This window comes from Platichthys flesus, chromosome 10 (assembly GCF_949316205.1).
Source record: "Platichthys flesus chromosome 10, fPlaFle2.1, whole genome shotgun sequence".
Classification (NCBI taxonomy): Eukaryota; Metazoa; Chordata; class Actinopteri; order Pleuronectiformes; family Pleuronectidae; genus Platichthys; species Platichthys flesus.
Window position 1 is genome coordinate 11,268,101 of NC_084954.1, and position 17,402 is coordinate 11,285,502.

At 43.7% G+C, this 17,402-nt stretch overlaps 3 protein-coding genes across 4 annotated transcripts in view; 2 read left to right on the plus strand and 1 right to left on the minus strand.

Moving 5' to 3' along the window:
• Positions 1-6,712, plus strand: part of asap2a (ArfGAP with SH3 domain, ankyrin repeat and PH domain 2a) — a 50,493-nt gene extending 43,781 nt beyond the window's left edge. The window contains exons 23-28 of the mRNA XM_062397584.1: positions 708-860; positions 1,306-1,387; positions 1,872-1,930; positions 2,113-2,192; positions 3,126-3,245; positions 4,854-6,712. Coding sequence (XP_062253568.1) covers positions 708-860; positions 1,306-1,387; positions 1,872-1,930; positions 2,113-2,192; positions 3,126-3,245; positions 4,854-4,928 — 569 coding nt within the window. The 3' untranslated portion in view covers positions 4,929-6,712. The remainder of the gene's footprint in view (positions 1-707; positions 861-1,305; positions 1,388-1,871; positions 1,931-2,112; positions 2,193-3,125; positions 3,246-4,853) is intronic.
• A 346-nt stretch (positions 6,713-7,058) lies between these two features.
• itgb1bp1 (integrin beta 1 binding protein 1) lies at positions 7,059-11,803 on the minus strand. 2 transcript variants are annotated; one of them, XM_062397246.1, is made up of 7 exons: positions 11,574-11,803; positions 9,731-9,857; positions 9,109-9,187; positions 8,893-9,023; positions 8,714-8,806; positions 8,321-8,470; positions 7,059-8,226 (listed from the first exon to the last, which is right to left on the minus strand). In XM_062397246.1, exons 2-7 carry the CDS (start codon positions 9,800-9,802, stop codon positions 8,155-8,157), a joined length of 597 nt encoding a protein of 198 aa, XP_062253230.1. In that variant the 5' UTR covers positions 9,803-9,857; positions 11,574-11,803; the 3' UTR covers positions 7,059-8,154. The 2 variants fall into 2 exon arrangements, with proteins under 2 accessions (XP_062253230.1, XP_062253229.1); XM_062397245.1 differs by having other exon boundaries at positions 11,510-11,803.
• Positions 11,804-11,849: 46 nt separating this feature from the next.
• LOC133961875 (cleavage and polyadenylation specificity factor subunit 3) lies at positions 11,850-17,302 on the plus strand. The gene is made up of 18 exons (XM_062397243.1): positions 11,850-12,045; positions 12,145-12,208; positions 12,643-12,740; positions 12,871-12,999; positions 13,075-13,252; positions 13,348-13,437; positions 13,532-13,682; positions 13,868-14,043; positions 14,153-14,311; positions 14,499-14,645; positions 14,759-14,911; positions 15,033-15,141; positions 15,381-15,479; positions 15,595-15,689; positions 16,070-16,157; positions 16,265-16,331; positions 16,452-16,548; positions 16,645-17,302. The coding sequence occupies exons 1-18, from the start codon at positions 11,975-11,977 to the stop codon at positions 16,744-16,746; spliced, it is 2,073 nt and encodes a 690-aa protein (XP_062253227.1). The 5' UTR covers positions 11,850-11,974; the 3' UTR covers positions 16,747-17,302.
• The last annotated feature ends 100 nt before the right edge of the window (positions 17,303-17,402 follow it).

Below are 17,402 nucleotides of genomic sequence, written 5' to 3' on the forward strand. Positions count from 1 at the left end.
GCCTCAGAGGAAACTCCTCCTCCACCTCCACAGTATCTGTGAAGTCTCCTTTCCCCTTGTGCCGCCGGTTGCCTCTGCCTTTATGTTAATTACTCTGCGGTTGTGAGTGACCTTTTGACCTGTTCTAACGTCACAGATGCCTCTGGGTACAGAGGCAGAGGAAAGATGTACAGGCCGCCTGCGCAGAACGTTTCTGACCTCTTCTCCAGGAAGAGCAGGTCTCATCTAGTCAAATGAACTCAGGTCTAAAGGGCAGGATTTATTTTCATGTTGAACAGAAGCAGTTTGTGACACCGAAGCTGAACTTCATGAAAACACAGTTGTTTTAAAAAGGCATGATACTGTTTGACGAAAAAACATCTGAAACCTTTTCTCATTAAACTCGGTGTGTATGTGCTTCGGGGAAAAGTTATTTCTTTAGGCAAACCGACTTGTGACAAGTCCACCGCATTCGATCTTTAATAACATTAGTGGTCGTCTGGAGTGCGGCCAAGAGAGCGGAGGAGAAACAACCAGCTGCTCACCTCACCACAGCCTCGACATTCTGCACATTCCCTCTCCCCATTTAATGTCTTTCTCGATTACACTCAAATGGAAATGGATTTTCAATTGAACGGCTGAATGCTGGTTTGGGCAATGTGAGGCACTCTCTCTCTCTTCCCTATTAATAATCTATCTTTCTCTCTCTCTCTCTCGCTCTGTCTCAGTCCAGTTATCCGGTCTAGGTGGGATCATTCAGTCCTCAGGGTCCGGCAGCTGGAAGCCCGGTCCTTTAGACCTGGTGGGGCGACAAAGGTCTTCCTCAGACCCCCCCAACATGCACCCTCCTGTCCCGCCTCTGAGACTCACCTCGACTGGAGGTACGGAGAGACCTCCACCCATTGATCCCTCTCAACCTTAACCAGTTTCTAATTAAAAGCAATCATGGATTCAAAACTGATCCAATCATAAATGCCTCTGTAAGAAGATGTAAATATTCCAGTTTCTAATGGGCTCTGCTAAACATTCAAATCTTGGAGACATAGGCACATCTGTCGTTTCTATGCAGGTGCTGGGTTTGATTATTATTTATTTACACAGGTTGAAACAAATACCACACTAACAACCGACTGGTTGTAAAGCTGCATGATTAGGCAGTTGTACAGGTGTTGCTAATAAGGCGCTAAGTGATTTAATGATTGATTCTTTATTGATAATTTTGCAGGTCGATTTTATGTGAATGATAACAAGTTTAATATTAATAATAATGATGACGATGACATGAACCAGATGAAATTAACTCTGGTGTTTCACTATGTGTTCTAGTTCCTCCTCCTTTGAACTTACAGTCCAAATCAGGCCAGGGGCCCCCGGGGTCCAGAGCGGCACCCCCCAAGTCTCCTGCTGGGTAAGAATATAAAACCGATGTGTGTCTGCAGCCGTAAGAAAACTATCACCATGTACAAAAACCAGAAGGAGTTGAGCGGTGACTCCACTGCTTCATTATCTTACACCAGAGGACAATAGATTCATATATTTCAGTACACACACACACACACACACACACACACAAAGGGAAATCATGTATTTCCTCAGGGTTGTGTTTCTTGCTGCTGTGAACTCTTGTCTCGTAATGTGCTGTTTTGTTTCCTCACGGCTGCTGTTTAGCTACTTCATTAGCTTCGAGGCTAAACTAGGCGTCGTGCCAGAAGAGCAATAACTCTCCTCCCCGGTCGCCCCTTTCTCCTGTTTTATCTCCCCACAGGGCTGATAGTGCTTCAATAAATCTGCTGCGGCGTCTCCGAGAGCTGGACACTTTACTGTGTCTTTATGTGAACCACTACTTTAATAATGGGGACACGTGTTTTTTTTATATTCTTTGTATTTTTCAGCAACGATAAAAGCTTCAACAGAGGTCCTCTAAATCGAACCCAGTCCATCGAGAGACCAGGTGAGAGATAAGCATAAGAGAGGGAAAATATCCCCCCCCCCCAGGTCAAATCTGCGTCTGTCCAGTGTCTCCGCAAAGTTCACACATGTTGTTTCACAATCTGTCAAATCCGGTTTCTTCCGTGGAAAATGTGGAAAGTTCAGTTGTGGCCTGCATGATATCATTTCCTCTTCCTGTTCCAGCTAAGGAAGTGCCAGGATGCCCCCAGAACTCCATAGGTCAGGCCCTGCCTCCAGCCACCATGCCGAGGAAGGCCTACCCAGTGAGTGCCTCATGCTTCTCCTCATTATCGTCCAGATACTGTAGCGTGTAAAGTGCTTATTCATTGATACTGTAGCACTGAATCATCGGCTGCTGATTTAACGAGTCGTGCTTCATGCCATGTTGTGCGGTTTCCTCCTGTGTAGGGTCGACCTATTGTCTCAGTGTTTCCAGTGTCGACTTAAGCAGTAAATATCCTTCCTGTACTCTCACTCTGTTCTCATGCAAAGACTGATTCACAGTTTCTGGAGGGACACTGTTTGCGTAAATCGTTATTTAAGATTTTGAAGGTGGAAATTACGAAAAAGTAGCTGATTGCATTTCTTTTCGTTTTGTCAGCTGGCGGAGAATCTTAGGATTATAGCAGGTTTTCCTTTGTCTTCATTTGGTGACTCTTTGTCAGTGGCATGACACAACAACCTCTCTGGAAAGGCTGTTCACAAGAACGGAAATCATTTTCTTTTCCTGCCAGCACCCCTAGTAGCATGTCCGGAAAATACACAAGCGCGGGGGGGTGTCAATGATGTTTCTAACATGCATCAGACATTTTTTATAAATACATATATACATAAATAAAGAGGTGTCATTCACATAGAAAATGCTTGAATGTTCCAAGAATGCTCCTGTTGTTGTGAGCGCCCCTGTTCCAGTTACTTTAATTAGAGAAGTCAAAACAAGTTTGGTCATTCAACCTTAAAAAGGCACACGTTTGTCCTCGAGGAATTTAGAAACTACACAACATCCACACCCGCAGACAATACACAGCAAAGATACTCAATAACACAAGTACAACATCTTAAATGTGGTGAAAAAGAGACAGAAACAAAAGTCAGAGTGAAACAGAATCAACCACGATTGTGTTGCTGCATGTGTTGTAGACAGTCGTCAACATTTCCTTCCTCCCACTTATTAACAGCCCTGTCTTGTTTCACAGAAGCAGAGGCCGAAGCGAGTGAAGGCCATCTACAACTGTGCGGCCGACAACCTGGACGAGCTGACCTTCTCCGAGGGCGAGGTGATCGTGGTGGATGGAGAGGAGGACCAGGAGTGGTGGGTCAGTATCACTCTTTAGACTCACGCTGCTGGTTTCTTTCACACGAGATTACATGAGCGTCTCTTGTCCCACTGTGGTCCTGTTTTTACCAGCGCTACACAACCACGGTGGCTCACAGCAGAAAAAAGCCGTGACCTCGTTCTGGCCGTTATCCCGCACCGCCTCCTCCTCGTCCTCCTCCTGCTGTTGCTTCCTCTGTGGAGCTCCTTGTGTGAACACCGACCAGCTGTGGCTTGTTTTCCTCGGAGCCACCTCGGCAGATCTGACAGTATTTAGTCGATCTCTCTCTCTCTCCGTGTCCCACGAGGTCCCGTCCCCCACGCTTCCTCTCTGCGTCATCCCCCCTTCTGTGGTTCTCGTACTGAAAGGAAAGCATCGTACTAGCAGTCGATGAAGTCACTGTGATGCATAATTGGAGTTTAATTGGATTATTTTGTACTTTGAGTATATGCGTAAAAAGACAGAAGGGTGTTTTGTTGTATGTTAAACAAGAGTGCAGCTCGGGCAGCATTTTTCTGTCCACACTCTGTCCAAGCCCAGGAGATGAGTAGCCAAGCCCGACCTGAACCTGACAGGAATTCTAGTTTTTATCTCTGAATCTGTCAAAGTAAATTCAATCCGCACTGAGTTTGTGATACTCTGTTCCTGACACACATGGATATTGCTTGTTTTCCCTGATTAAAACGACATGTTAGGTGTAAGAATCTGCCCAGCCAACGTGACCAAACCAAACCTGAATATCACTTCAGCATTTTGTCCAAACTCCACACTCCATTGAAGACGCCGTGTTGATAACATGACTTTTATCTCTTGTGTGTTGTCAGTTATCTCCAGACCAGCCTGGATCAACACTTGATAAAACCATTAATTGTTATTCTGTATTTTGTTCTTCAGAGCAGAAACATGTCCTAGCTTTTTTTTTCCAGGTATAGAAGATGTTTAAAAAGCCTTAATGGACATAAATAAGTACTCTCTTTCCTTAAGGTAATATCGTACAGTAAATTCATTTTTTATAGATTACTGAGATAGTGGTTGTGATTTAGACCCTCATAGTTTTAGATGGTGTTTAGTAGAGATGGATGTTGACACTGTTTTCTCAATTCAAATTCAATTCAATTTAGATTCAGTTCTTATTTGTCTTATCTTGGTTTAGGTGTTGCAATTTGGCTTAAATCAGGTTGCAAAATACAATAAGAATTCATCATAAAAAAACTATTATTATTTTGATCTTGCGACAAATGTGTTAAACCTTTTTGACTGAAATAACCTTTTCAGCGTGTTAAAACCATGTAAACATGTATTTCATTATCTCTAACTCTACCAGTTTGAATCTAAACTCCATACAGTAATTTAGTAATTAATGAATCATTACGGAATCATTCAACAACTTTAATTAACAGTTTATTGTTTTAGCTAGTCCCAGTGTTTACTTGTGTTTGAGTGATGTATATGTGCTTAAGGTGACATATACATCACTACAGAGTAGTACAATGTTTTGGTGTCCTGGTGAAATAAGACTTTCCCCAAAAAGTGAATACTACCCTTAAAATCCAGGATTTTGGTTTGTGTCTGCCCTCCGACCTTTCACCTCTGTCGTCCTTCTTCTAGCTGGGCCACATCGAAGGTGATCCAATGAGACGAGGAGCCTTCCCGGTCACGTTTGTGCACTTCATCGCTGACTGAAAGATCTCACTGGGTCTCAGGACGTGTCCCAGGACGCAGCGTCCCACCTCCACCCGCTGCCTGTGTCTGTCGACAACCACCAACCACAAACCCCCAACCCACCAACCCACCATCATCCCATTGTTTGTCGACATCATCAGCATCATCTGCGTGCTTTGAGGAAGCGTTGCTGATCCATCACCTTAGCTGCAAATTTGTGTGGCCGTCGCGGTAGCACACACACACGGGCCAGAAAGTGTCGGTGTCGTGGATTTTAATGCTTGCTGTTAACGTTTCTGAGACAGCCTCTTAAAATTGAAGAAACTCTTTATGATTGTAGTGAACGGCCTCTCGCAATAAATGCACTTTCTTGTCTTTATCCTTGCTACAACATGAGACGACGTGACATGATGAAGGTTGTGTACAGAGTTCTTTTCTCCCGTTTTTCTGCAAATGTACCAGTGAAGACTCCAGCAATGTATCTTAACTTTAACTAACGACTGTAAGAGTGAACGTAGACGACAGGCTTACATTCCACCTCCGTGCATGTGTGTTTTTATAAAAGCCCAACTGCTTCTTGGTGTAGTAGCCCTCCTGTGTGGAGGTTTCTCTATTGGTGCTAACTTAAACCCCAGAATATGCTCGAAGCTGCAACCAGGGGGCGCTATCCTCCCTGTCCCTGTTTTGATAGAGAGACATTAAAGTGCTGCATGTAAAAAAAAAAGCCTTCACCTCAGCTGTTCTGGGAGAAGATGCTTCCCCCCCACGTGTGTGTAGAGTGAGAGAGCTGCACATGAATTCTGTGGTCACACACCTTACTCCCTTTTTTCTGCCTGAGCAATTTTAGGAAAATATCCAACAGCAACACTTCTTCCTCCCGAGCTTCTTTGGGTCAAAGGATGACAGTGACTGGAGCCATAGCAGCAGCCAGTAATCACCTTCATGTCCAGTCTGACACCTCAGGCTGTTTTCACCTGACATCTGCCCTATTAGAGAAAGAGGGAGTGTGTGTCGGCTTCACAGAATAAACTGAAGATGACAGTATTAAAGAATATTGAAGAAAGAGGAAATCAAAAAAGTAAAATCGAGTGAATGTGATGAAAAGCAGAAGTTGGCTGTGACTTCTGTTGCTTCCTCTTGTCTTTTAGCGCATTAACGCTCCAACGTGCTGGGTTTTTTATTTTTATTTTGACGCTCTACAACCACACGCAGAGAAGAATGTCCTTCCCACAGCTTAAGCATCTCATACTTGTACATAACCGGGGTTCTATAATGTAGAAAGATTAGTTGATCTATAGTGTTATTAAATAAATATAAAACACACAATGTAATTAACTTTAGTTGCAGAGCAACTTTCTTTCTGTTCATAATGTTGATATCGAGCCTTCCATGGATTTGTGAATGACGAGAAGAGAAGCGTGTGAATCACGGAGCTGATTCACTCGCTCTCTTCATCGTGTTTAATATGAACTCACTGGAAACAGGAAGATTTAATAACCTATTCATGTAAATATGTTTGGTTTGGTTTTGTTGATATTTAAATGTAAAGAGCAGAGTTAGCGTGGGCAGTAAATGTCCTTTTAATGCACTGTGGTGATGAGCAGTTATAGTTGTGACCTCAGCTGGACCTGTGTGTGTACGTGCACGTGCGCTCAGAACACAAACACACTCACACTGCTGGGAAAATACCCTCATCAGTTCATTCTCATTAACTGTCTGTGGATCACTGCGTCGACTCATAACTCTGTTGTGGAAGAAAATGGGAAAATGAAACTGGAATAATAAAATATGAAATAATACAATGATTTGTTTGACTGGTCTGAGTGTTAAATGAGTTTGTGGTCAATTTATGGAAATGATTCCTAGTTTTAGTAAATAATTGATATGAACACAGTTTACTTTATTTTAGGATATTTGAGTCTTAAGACCTAAATGCACAAAACTACTTAAACTAATGGACTCATATTTAAGTATTAGTAAGTATAAACTTACTGTTGTGAATCTCAAGTCAAAGATAGATGATGAAACATGAGCTCCCTCTGTTGGGCGATATTTCAGCATTACTGCATCCACATTTTAGAAAGCAGAGGGAGAATGTGAAAAAAGTATTTCTTTAATAAAACCACTTAAAAAGAAAAGACAACACTAACATAAAGAGAAGGAACATTTTAATCAGTAAAATACTTCAAATACAAAACTTCCTTTCTTTTATTGTACCAGATCAAATACATTTCATTACCCAACTGGAATGAGGTGAACAGGAAGAGCATATGTCCCAAGTGATGTCCAGTTTGTGCCACGGATGTAAAATCTTTTTTGTTGCTCCTAAATCTTTCTGGTGCTTTTTTACAGCCCCGTCAGGTTTCTCTGGTATCAGGTGTAAAAAAACAAGTCAGAAAATACATCAAGCTGTTGGTACCAGGAGATTTTAAACAAGAGGAAATAAGAAATATGCACAGAACCCAATTTATTAACAAATGCTGACATGCTGTTGTAACGACACTGTTTTTTAAACACAAAGACACAAAAAGATTTAAAACCTCCAAAGTGATCTAGAGGTTTCCACGTGAAGAGAAACAAACTGTGGCTCATAAATACTGTGTGTACCGTCAAGTTTGAATGTCTCCCATGAATCCTCACATGCTGACACACCTAGGTGGAGATGTGCTGCAGCATCATGTACCGTCATTTATATAAATATGAGGCGTTTACATTTCCCAGATAAAAACCGTGCACTGTCCTCCAAAGGTGTATTGTTTTTTCGTCAATGCAACCATTTCCCTCCTTTCCAAACTTTATTTTGAAAGGTCAAAGGAGGAGGGGAAATGATTACGACACATTCACTGTAGAATGAGACTGAATGAGACTCTGCCATCGAATCAAAGGCTGGACTCATGAAATCTAACAAAGAGCAGCAGAGCAGATTGACCCTGCACTTAAAGGCTCAGTGTGTAGACTCTAGTGACATCTAGTGGTGACGTTTCATGTGGCAGCTGAATGCCCCCTCACCACAATTTAGATGAAACACACAGGATAAGTTTATATTCAATTTCTGCCAATAGTTTTCTTTCAGGTAAATCTTACACACTGAGCCTTTAGCCTCTGTGAACAATAACACGGTAAAAGTTGGGTGAAAAGGGAAATGGTCACATGTTTAACAAACGAACTGCAGGTATGCTGGGTTTCTTATTGTCAGCTGCTGGGATTGTTCCTGGACAGATCTCGGCACTGGTCCGTGTCCCTGACCTCAGGACTTGTCGGAGGTCAGAGCGCAGTCGAAAGAGGCCGACAGCACTTTGCAGATGGACTGAGCCTGCTCCTGTTCAGACAAACGGAGACTCTTGTTTAATAACCTTAAATCTAAGTTTGTGTCACTGTTTACACTGTTTCACTTTGCGATCGGTCCCACTCACGGAGCTGCTGCACTGGTACACCCAGATGCTGCACTCTTCCTGCGGCGGGTCAGTGGTTTTGAGAGCCAGCAGGTTCTTCCCGGCGCCGAGGCCATCGTCGTAACAGAGCATGCGCACGATCAGGTACAGAGGGTGACGATGCAGCACGTCCTGGCCGAGGGGAAACACGCCATCAGGGACTCAGACGATACAGAATACATTTCTTGGACTGTGCTCAAGGTCAAGAGAGGTGATCGTTTACTGCCAGTGTGGTTTCAGATGTAATTTGGTTCAGCACGGTTCCCATAAAGTAGAGGGATCCTTCGGGGGAAATAACTTCAATGATGCTAAATTACCTGAACATTGCAGTTTGACTCCATTGATGAGTCTTCTAAGTTTTGCGCTGCTACTCACACACTGGTCCAGCGAGGCCACTTTGACGCCGTACTTGGACACTCCCAGAATCATGTCCTCCTCTCCGGGCACAAACGGCAGCTTTCCGTCTTGCTGAGGGACGGAGCAGAATGTGTAAATCAGCGTGTCTCTGTCTCGGGAAGCATCGTCCCTCCATCACAGTCCCTGTCTCTTCTCACCTGAGCCGCGTCGATGTAGTTGATGAGGTCCAGAGGCTCTTGCAGCGTCCTGCTCATGTCAAACTGTAACTTCTCGATGGCTCCCACGTACTTCACCCGGAACTCAGCGCACGCGTCAGATGCACTGTTACCTGAAGTGTCAGAGGACGAGCTTGGTTAAGGAAGAGAAGTGCACGGCAGGAGGAGAAGGGGAGTGAAACGTGCCTGGTGACCGACCTGAGCTCTTGGTGGAGTCTGTGTCGAGGCTGGCGACCGTGCTCGATCTGGAGAGCCCCCCCAAACTAGAATCTACCGACTGGAGAGAGACCCGAACAAGAGCAGGTAAGAAGACAGTACCTGCGTTCATACATCACCGAAGTCCAGATATTTTCCTGAAATTTGCCGGAGGAGCTGATATGTGACGATACAAATTGCTGAGTCAGTTGCTCTGGACATTTTCTGAGTAACTTGTCCTGCCCACTCCCTGTGAAAATGTCTGGATAATATCTAACTGTGCCAATGTGAGAATAAAGCAGGAACATTTCTGGAAAGTTGGTGTGTTGGTGATGTTTCTAACACTTGATGGACCAAAACTGGAACAATAAATATATCTCAGAATGAAAAAGAGGAGCCATGCATGAGGAAGACTCTGATGAAGATGTCTACTTGGAAAAACAATGAGTCATCCGGGTCATAGTATCTTCAGAAGTTGGAACTTTGAAAGCATTTGGTGATACGGGCCGATTCTGGTGTTTATTAGAAAAACACTGATGTAAAATGTCTAAAGTTCAGGTATGAAAACACGTAATGATTCTTTGTGTGTGTGTGTGTGTGTGTGTCTGGGTGTGTCTTACTGCACCTTGCTCTTAGTGCTGATCTCGCTGCTTTGCGAGCTGCTGCTGCTGTGGCGCTTCTTGACTTTCCGGAACATCCTTCACCATGACGACACCATCGAGGCCTCCGAGCCCCCCCCCCCCACCACCGACCTGGATCATCGAGGACCACAGAGTTAAAGACCAGACAGGGCCGTCCTCTCGCGTCTCAGCGGAGGTGATGAATAATTGAGTGTGAAACACAGAGTCGACTGAATTTTCGGCTGAATGAGAGTGGAGACCTTCAGCTTAACAGTTCTTGTAGCTATGATCCTCTGTTTGCTCTTAATGTGTCTGTGTGTCTGTGACAGCTGCACAGCCTCTCACATCAGATGAATTATAGAGTGTTATTTAAGCTTTACTCATTCTGAAGCCACACACGATAATAATAAGAGCTGAGCCAAAGGGGCCAAGGCTGGTACCAAGACTCAGGGGTAAAACTTTGATAAAACGAGATTTTCTTAATATTACATATTTAAAAAAATGTGAAATGATTCCAAAAACCCTTAGGACAAAGAAATGTAACGTGTGCTCCGGGTTTTACAAATACGCCCAGATAGAACATTCAAAATAATGTCGAAAATAAACAGATTGCTTTAATCAAAATATCCATACATATTTTCTGCATTGTGTATTCTGTAAAATAAATGTTTTCATATCAGCAAACTTCTTTTTCTATTTCTTTTTAAATATGTGTGGATCAAATAGCCTTTTTTTTTGCGACGTCCTGTTTTGATCTTGTGTCAATATTTCCAAAAACAACACTGCTTTGAAGACACTGAATCAAAGAATTTTTTTATGATTTACTTTCAGTTTCAAATGACCTTACTTTTGTTTTGTGAAAGAAGTTGTTAAACGTTTCATGAAGATCCCAATTCAACATCTTGAGTCAGATAATATAATATACACACATATATAATATAATAATATAACTTTATAATAAAAACCATTTAACAGTAATAAACACAGATTTGAATGACCTATATGGTGCTTGTAATAAATATTGAGTGAGTATTGAAGTTTGATCAGATGGAGCTGGTTCAGATGATCATTCTTTATGTTGTGGTTGAGCGTAGGAGTGAGATAACGGATATGATGGTCTCTCTCTCTCTCTCTTTGTTCTTCTCTTCTCTGTGTCTTCTTTCTTTTCTCTCTCTCTGTTTCTCTTCGTTCTTCTATCTCTGTCTATCCTTTCTTCTCTCTATTCTTTCTTCTCTCTCTCATCTCACTACGACCAGAGGTCTCCCCCCCATTGAAACGGAGCCAACTTCTTGTATTTCTCTGTTATAAAGAAAGACAAGTCACAAACAAACTCCACAAACTATCTTGAGTTCACGTGTGTTGGGCTTTGTCGCCATGCAAAAATAAAGTGAAACTGAAGAGAGGCCTCGATTGAACCAGTTTACATGATCTACACCTGCAGCCTTAGAACTTCTCCGTCCTCCATCAGAGGAACAGCAGGGTTTAGAGATGGAGGTTTAGAGATGGTGGTGTTTCTTTACCGTGGAACCAGCTCTGTACTGGGGGGATCGTTCAAACACCACAGTCTCCATTACACAAGTACAACACCCGAATCAAACCATCTCTACATTCAGCTAATCTCTAATCCTCATTAACCTCCATCCGCTGGAAGAGAAAAAGCCCAACTCATCCAGCTCCACCTTAAATAGCTCCCCCCCCGGTTTATAACGCGACTTTCTCCGGAGGCTCTAACGAACACAAACACACACAGGAAGTGGAAAAACCAACACAACACACACTCTTACCTGTGTGGCTCGTGTGTCTGTGTGTGATCACGGTGTGGGATCTGGAGTTTCTCTGTGTGTTTACCTCCGGTTCGTCTCCGCAGCTTCTCCCGCAGCCTCCACCCAGCTGCGCTGAAAGGCGACGCAGATCCAGCCCGACGAGAAACTGCGTTAAAGTTACGTACGTGTCGGAAAAGCACGTTGGACGTTAGTGTAGTGAAAATATGTGTTTGTTGTGTTTCGTGTGGTTTTACGTTCTTCGTTATTTCCTTGTTTTAAGGCGCGAATTCGAAAAAAACAAAAAAAATGTCCAACGTATGACTCGGAGCTTTTCTCCACGCGCTTGGTTTCTTGTCGGCGGTGTTTTTGAGCACCAACCGGAAGTGTGCCGTCTTCGCCCTCATTCATTCATCACACAAGCGGCACCTGTGACCGGATGTGTTTTTATAATGTCTCTTTTAAATTAACGCGTTAAATTCAGCGATCATGGCTTCGAAACGTAAAGTAGACGTGATTGTTCCGGCTGAGGAGAGCGATCAGCTTATTATCCGCCCGCTGTGAGTTCATTAAGATTATTAATGTTGACTCAACATGGAACCACAGAAATAACCAATGCACGTGAATTAAATGTCATTAATGGGTTTTGTCGTGTGCAGGGGAGCTGGTCAGGAAGTGGGAAGATCATGCATCATCCTGGAGTTCAAAGGGAGGAAAATCATGGTAAATACAATAGATATAGATCTGAATGTATAAGTTGATCAGTAAATCAATGATTGATAATAGAGTCGTCGTTTTGTGTTTTCATTTGCTGCTTTTATTTTTTTCCATATCAAACTGAAAACTGAATATTTATGGGTTTTGTTTTTTATAGATTTAATAATAACAAAAGCAGAAGTCAGTAGTCAGATTAAAATATAGGTAATATTAGTTGCAGCCCTAAGATTAAAGTTATTGTGTACCAAATATATTTGCTCTTATTATTTAAATACAACAGGCCTGTTAGTTCGAGGACAACATGCATCTTAACATCGTTACCTTGTTCCTGCTTCTGTTATTGATGGATTTTTGCTGTTTTGGTTTATTGTTGTTCTGTTGTGGTGTGTGTTACCGTGTGGATTTCCCTGGGCAAATCAAATCAAATGATATTTTCACAGCTGGACTGTGGCATCCACCCGGGCTTGGAGGGAATGGACGCTCTCCCCTACATCGACTTGATCGACCCAGCTGAGATCGACCTGCTGCTCATCAGCCAGTGAGTCTTCAGTCTTAAGGAATCTAGATTTCTCCATCAGACCATCTGCTTGTACTGGGTTGGTTGAATAAAGTTACTGTACCCTACCATTGATGTGTAATTTGGTGTTCATTACGTGTCCTCCTATTAGTTTTCATCTGGATCACTGTGGTGCTCTGCCCTGGTTCCTCCAGAAGACCAGTTTTAAAGGCAGGACTTTCATGACCCACGCCACCAAGGCCATCTATCGCTGGCTGCTGTCGGACTATGTCAAAGTCAGGTAGGAGAAGAGATCCGTCTTCAGAAGTTCCTCTCTACTCTGCTCGATGTAACTTAATCATTATATGCATTGCAGTAACATTTCTTTGGACGACATGCTGTACACCGAGTCCGACCTGGAGGAGAGCATGGAAAAGATCGAGACCATCAACTTCCATGAGGTCAAAGAGGTCGCTGGAATCAAGTTCTGGTGTTACCACGCTGGTCACGTGCTGGGAGCGGCCATGTTCATGATCGAAATAGCCGGAGTCAAGGTACAGAATGACAGGACGTCCTGGTTTCTTTGATTTTCTGTTTCTGCATAAAAACCATTTAAGTTAAGATGATGATGCAATCCTCTCCCCTACAGCTGCTGTACACAGGAGACTTCTCCCGACAAGAAGACCGACATCTGATGGCAGCTGAGATCCCCAGTGTCAAACCCGACATCTTAATCATAGTATGCAATAAAGGCCTTGTTTTTAAATTCACAGTGGATACTCCCTTCAATGGAGCTTCATGTGATAAATGCTGTTCTTTTTTCCCTTCTGCAGGAGTCAACCTATGGAACCCACATCCATGAGAAGAGGGAGGAGCGTGAAGCCCGGTTCTGTAACACCGTGCATGACATCGTCAACAGAGAAGGTCGCTGTTTGATCCCCGTGTTCGCTCTGGGACGGGCCCAAGAACTGCTGCTCATCCTGGGTGAGAAGTCCTGAACTACTCCCTGCTCAGGAAACTATCTGTAAATTACAAATTCATCTGTTGAGCGATGGAACCGGATGTTAGTTCATTTCTTTTTAAAGTTGGTTTTGTCTGTTGTGTCTTTATTTGATCATTTATCTGTCCCTCAGAAAGTCTGTGAGGTTGTGCTGTGTTTCCCCCTCTAGACGAGTACTGGCAGAACCACCCGGAGCTCCACGACATTCCCATCTACTACGCCTCATCCCTGGCCAAGAAGTGCATGGCTGTGTACCAGACGTACGTCAACGCAATGAATGATAAGATCCGCAAGGCCATAAATATCAACAACCCCTTTGTCTTCAAGCACATCAGCAACCTGAAGGTGGCGCCTGTTACTGTGCATCCCTCTCTTTAAGCCCAGTTAAATGTTGTGTATTCTCCGTGTGGCGTCTGGAAGCTGCTGCCGACCTGTAACTGTGTGTTCTTCACAGAGCATGGATCATTTCGATGACATCGGCCCCAGCGTGGTGATGGCGTCTCCTGGTATGATGCAGAGCGGCCTGTCCAGGGAGCTCTTCGAGAGCTGGTGCACCGATAAGAGAAACGGCGTCATCATCGCCGGATACTGTGTGGAGGGAACACTCGCTAAGGTCAGAGCTCAGCGACAGTGAAGAGTTGTTTCTTCTTTAAGAAACAAAGATTCATGTAGTTCCCTGGATAAAAGTTCACTCGTGTCCAACAGTTTTTTTGTCATCTAAGCTTACATCAGTTTTGTTCTATTGAAAGAGATCATGTGTAGCCACAGCAGCTTATTGTGTTATTGTGTGTTTGCTGCAGCACATCATGTCGGAGCCGGAGGAGATCACCACCATGTCGGGACAGAAGCTGCAGCTGAAGATGTCGGTGGACTACATCTCCTTCTCGGCCCACACCGACTACCAGCAGACCAGCGAGTTCATCCGGGCGCTCAAACCCCCACACGTGGTAGGAAAAAAACTGTTTTGTTAAAAATGTGCAGTTTTTTGTCCCCTAGGTATAAATTCTTTGATGCTTCTTGGCCGTAATTTGAGTTCTCCGCGCTTATTCCTTATTCTCAGATCCTGGTTCACGGGGAGCAGAACGAGATGGCCCGTCTGAAGGCTGCTCTGATCAGAGAGTATGAGGATAACGACCAGGTTCACATCGAAGTTCACAACCCTCGCAACACGGAGGCGGTCACCCTGAACTTCAGAGGAGAGAAACTGGCCAAGGTGGACAAACCACCTGTGTTCTCTTTCCTCCATTAAGCATTTGAGCCACTCTGTGTTTCTTCAGACTTCAGAATGTTGTGTCCAGCACCGACAGTGACACAGACTTTGCTCCGTCTCGCAGGTGATGGGCTCTCTGGCGGATAAGAAGTGCACTCAGGGTCAGAGGGTGTCAGGCATACTGGTGAAGAAGAACTTCAACTACCACATCCTCAACCCCTCCGACCTTTCCAGTAGGTCACTTTCATTTCTCACAAACTCTCCAGACTGAGGCTTCCAGTTTTTTGCAAGTTACGCACTGACTTAAAAAAAACATGATAAATCCAATAAGATCATCAGAAACAGATGAGCTGCAGAGATGCTAGTGTGACTTTGTTATGGATGTTTATTGTGCACCAGGGAGCTGACAGCAGAGTCCTCAGTTTGTGCACTGTGCTGTCAGCGGTATTGATCGGAGGGCTCTGTCTTGTAGCATACACGGAGTTGGCCATGAGCACGGTTAAACAGAGCCAGGCCATCCCCTTCACTGGACCTTACTCGCTGCTCGTGTGCCACCTGAGGAACCTCACTGGTGAGACCTGGAAATATCGGTTGTGTTCCATTCCTGCAAAGTTCAACTGTTTTCAATGTCAATATATCCAAGTTCAGTCCGTATTTACTGTCTTTTTTTTTTTGTTCTGTCTCAGGTGACGTGGAAGAGCTGGACAGAACTGAGAAGAACACTTTGAAGCTTTTTAAAAATGTCACTCTGACTCACGAGGTCGGGATGGTGGTGCTGGAGGTGAGTACGGAGTTATAATAAAGTATAATAAATAAATAATAAACCAAAAAAAGTTCTCCTCGCGATATAATTGGACCCTAAACAACCTTTTTAGAATTGTACCAAGTTGAGCGTGTGTACAAATTGTTGAGAGGTAGAGGGAGAAAGACACAATGCAAGTGAGAGAAGTTATTATTCTATTTATAATATAAATAAAGGTGAGCACGCAAATACATTTATTTATCACAGAAAAGATAATTGTTTGCTCAAAATTAAATAATTTTCGGCCTGCATGAGAAATATGTTCAATATAGAATGTATTTTCCTACTAAATGTACTTTTATGTTTTCCAACTCGTACATTTCTTGCTCAGGAATGACGCCATGTTTCTCTTGTTTCAGTGGGTAGCGAACCCTCTGAACGACATGTACGCTGACGCCGTCACCACCGTGGTGCTGGAGGTGCAGTCGAACCCGAGGGCTCAGAAAGGTCCGTTTGTCCCACTGCCAGTGTCTGTCCACAGCAGGAACTGTGTAAACCCAATTTTTGTTGTGCCAACACTTCAAAACCTTGATGCAGTCCTTTTTCATCAACAGTCATGCAGACTCAGAGTGTTGCTATGGACATGGACGTCTTCCAAGCCCGACTGGAAGTCATGTTGCAGTGAGTGTCTGGGCCAACAATTATAACATCGCCTACAGTATAACAAATTTAACTGAATGAAATTCTTTAGACCAACATTGCTTCTGTGAACTTTGTGATTTGTCTGCTCACCGTCCTCAGGGACATGTTTGGAGAGGAGTGTGTGGACTTCAGTGACGGTAGGAACATCGCGGTGACAGTCGACGGGAAGACGGTTCTTCTTTGCTTGGAGACGAGGGTGAGAGCCTCTCAGCCTGACACACCGACACACAGATAACGTATTTGGTGCTGTGTTGTTTTTGAATCTCCCACTGAATTGCTCCGGCCTCCTCAGGCGGTGCGCCACGAGGACGAGTGCACGGAGGACGACACGCTGAGAGAGATGGTGGAGCTGGCGGTGCAGCGGCTCTACGACGCCCTCAACCCGGTCATCTGAGGACGGGGAGTGGACGAGCGAGCGGCACACGTTCAGAAAACAACGAAGGAGCTCGTGTTTTTGTGTTTAACACTGCCTAACAAGTGTGTGTAACTTATTGATGAGCCTGACGTCCATGTTTCTGCACCGTCAGGATCCATATTTGTAATTTGTGATTTGACAAAACATATCAGACACAATGCAGCTGTTTAACCTGTACACGTCCTGAAAACCGTCCCCCCCCCCCTCCCCCCCTCATTTTAATTGAATCTGAAAAGACGAGATAGGCCTCTTGCAAATTAAGGGATAAACTCTAAGCATTTACGATGTAAGAGAAGGAACTGAATAAGCTACCGTTTGACGAGAGGCTTTATTTTCGTGGATTTCAGCTTTCAGTTTTGTCATGTAAGCACTTTTGTTTATCGTGTATTTATTAATAATTTAACTGTATTTTGATGTATCTGCACTGTACTTTTTGTTTGACGTTGTGTTAACTTCTAACTGTGATGTGAACTGTGAATTTCTAAATGCACTAAATCTGTGTTTATTGTTATTTGAACTAAAAGGTTTTAAAGAACCTGTTTCTAGTGAATTATTTTGTCACCGTTGTCCTGTATTAAATCATTGTTGATATTAATGTCTAAGGATAATAAATAAACAATTAAAGAATCAGGCAA

Bases quoted from the DNA above. Each gene is read 5' to 3' on its own strand.
- itgb1bp1 (XM_062397246.1), bottom strand. From the start codon at position 9,802: ATGTTCCGGAAAGTCAAGAAGCGCCACAGCAGCAGCAGCTCGCAAAGC. The intron at 8,807-8,892 runs GTGAGAAGAGAC...TCCGTCCCTCAG, and splicing joins ACTACATCGACGCGGCTCAG to CAAGACGGAAAGCTGCCGTT. The intron at 8,471-8,713 runs GTGAGTAGCAGC...CCCCTCGGCCAG, and splicing joins TGGCCTCGCTGGACCAGTGT to GACGTGCTGCATCGTCACCC.
- LOC133961875 (XM_062397243.1), top strand. From the start codon at position 11,975: ATGGCTTCGAAACGTAAAGTAGACGTGATTGTTCCGGCTGAGGAGAGC. The intron at 14,312-14,498 runs GTCAGAGCTCAG...TGTTTGCTGCAG, and splicing joins TGGAGGGAACACTCGCTAAG to CACATCATGTCGGAGCCGGA. The intron at 14,646-14,758 runs GTAGGAAAAAAA...CCTTATTCTCAG, and splicing joins CGCTCAAACCCCCACACGTG to ATCCTGGTTCACGGGGAGCA.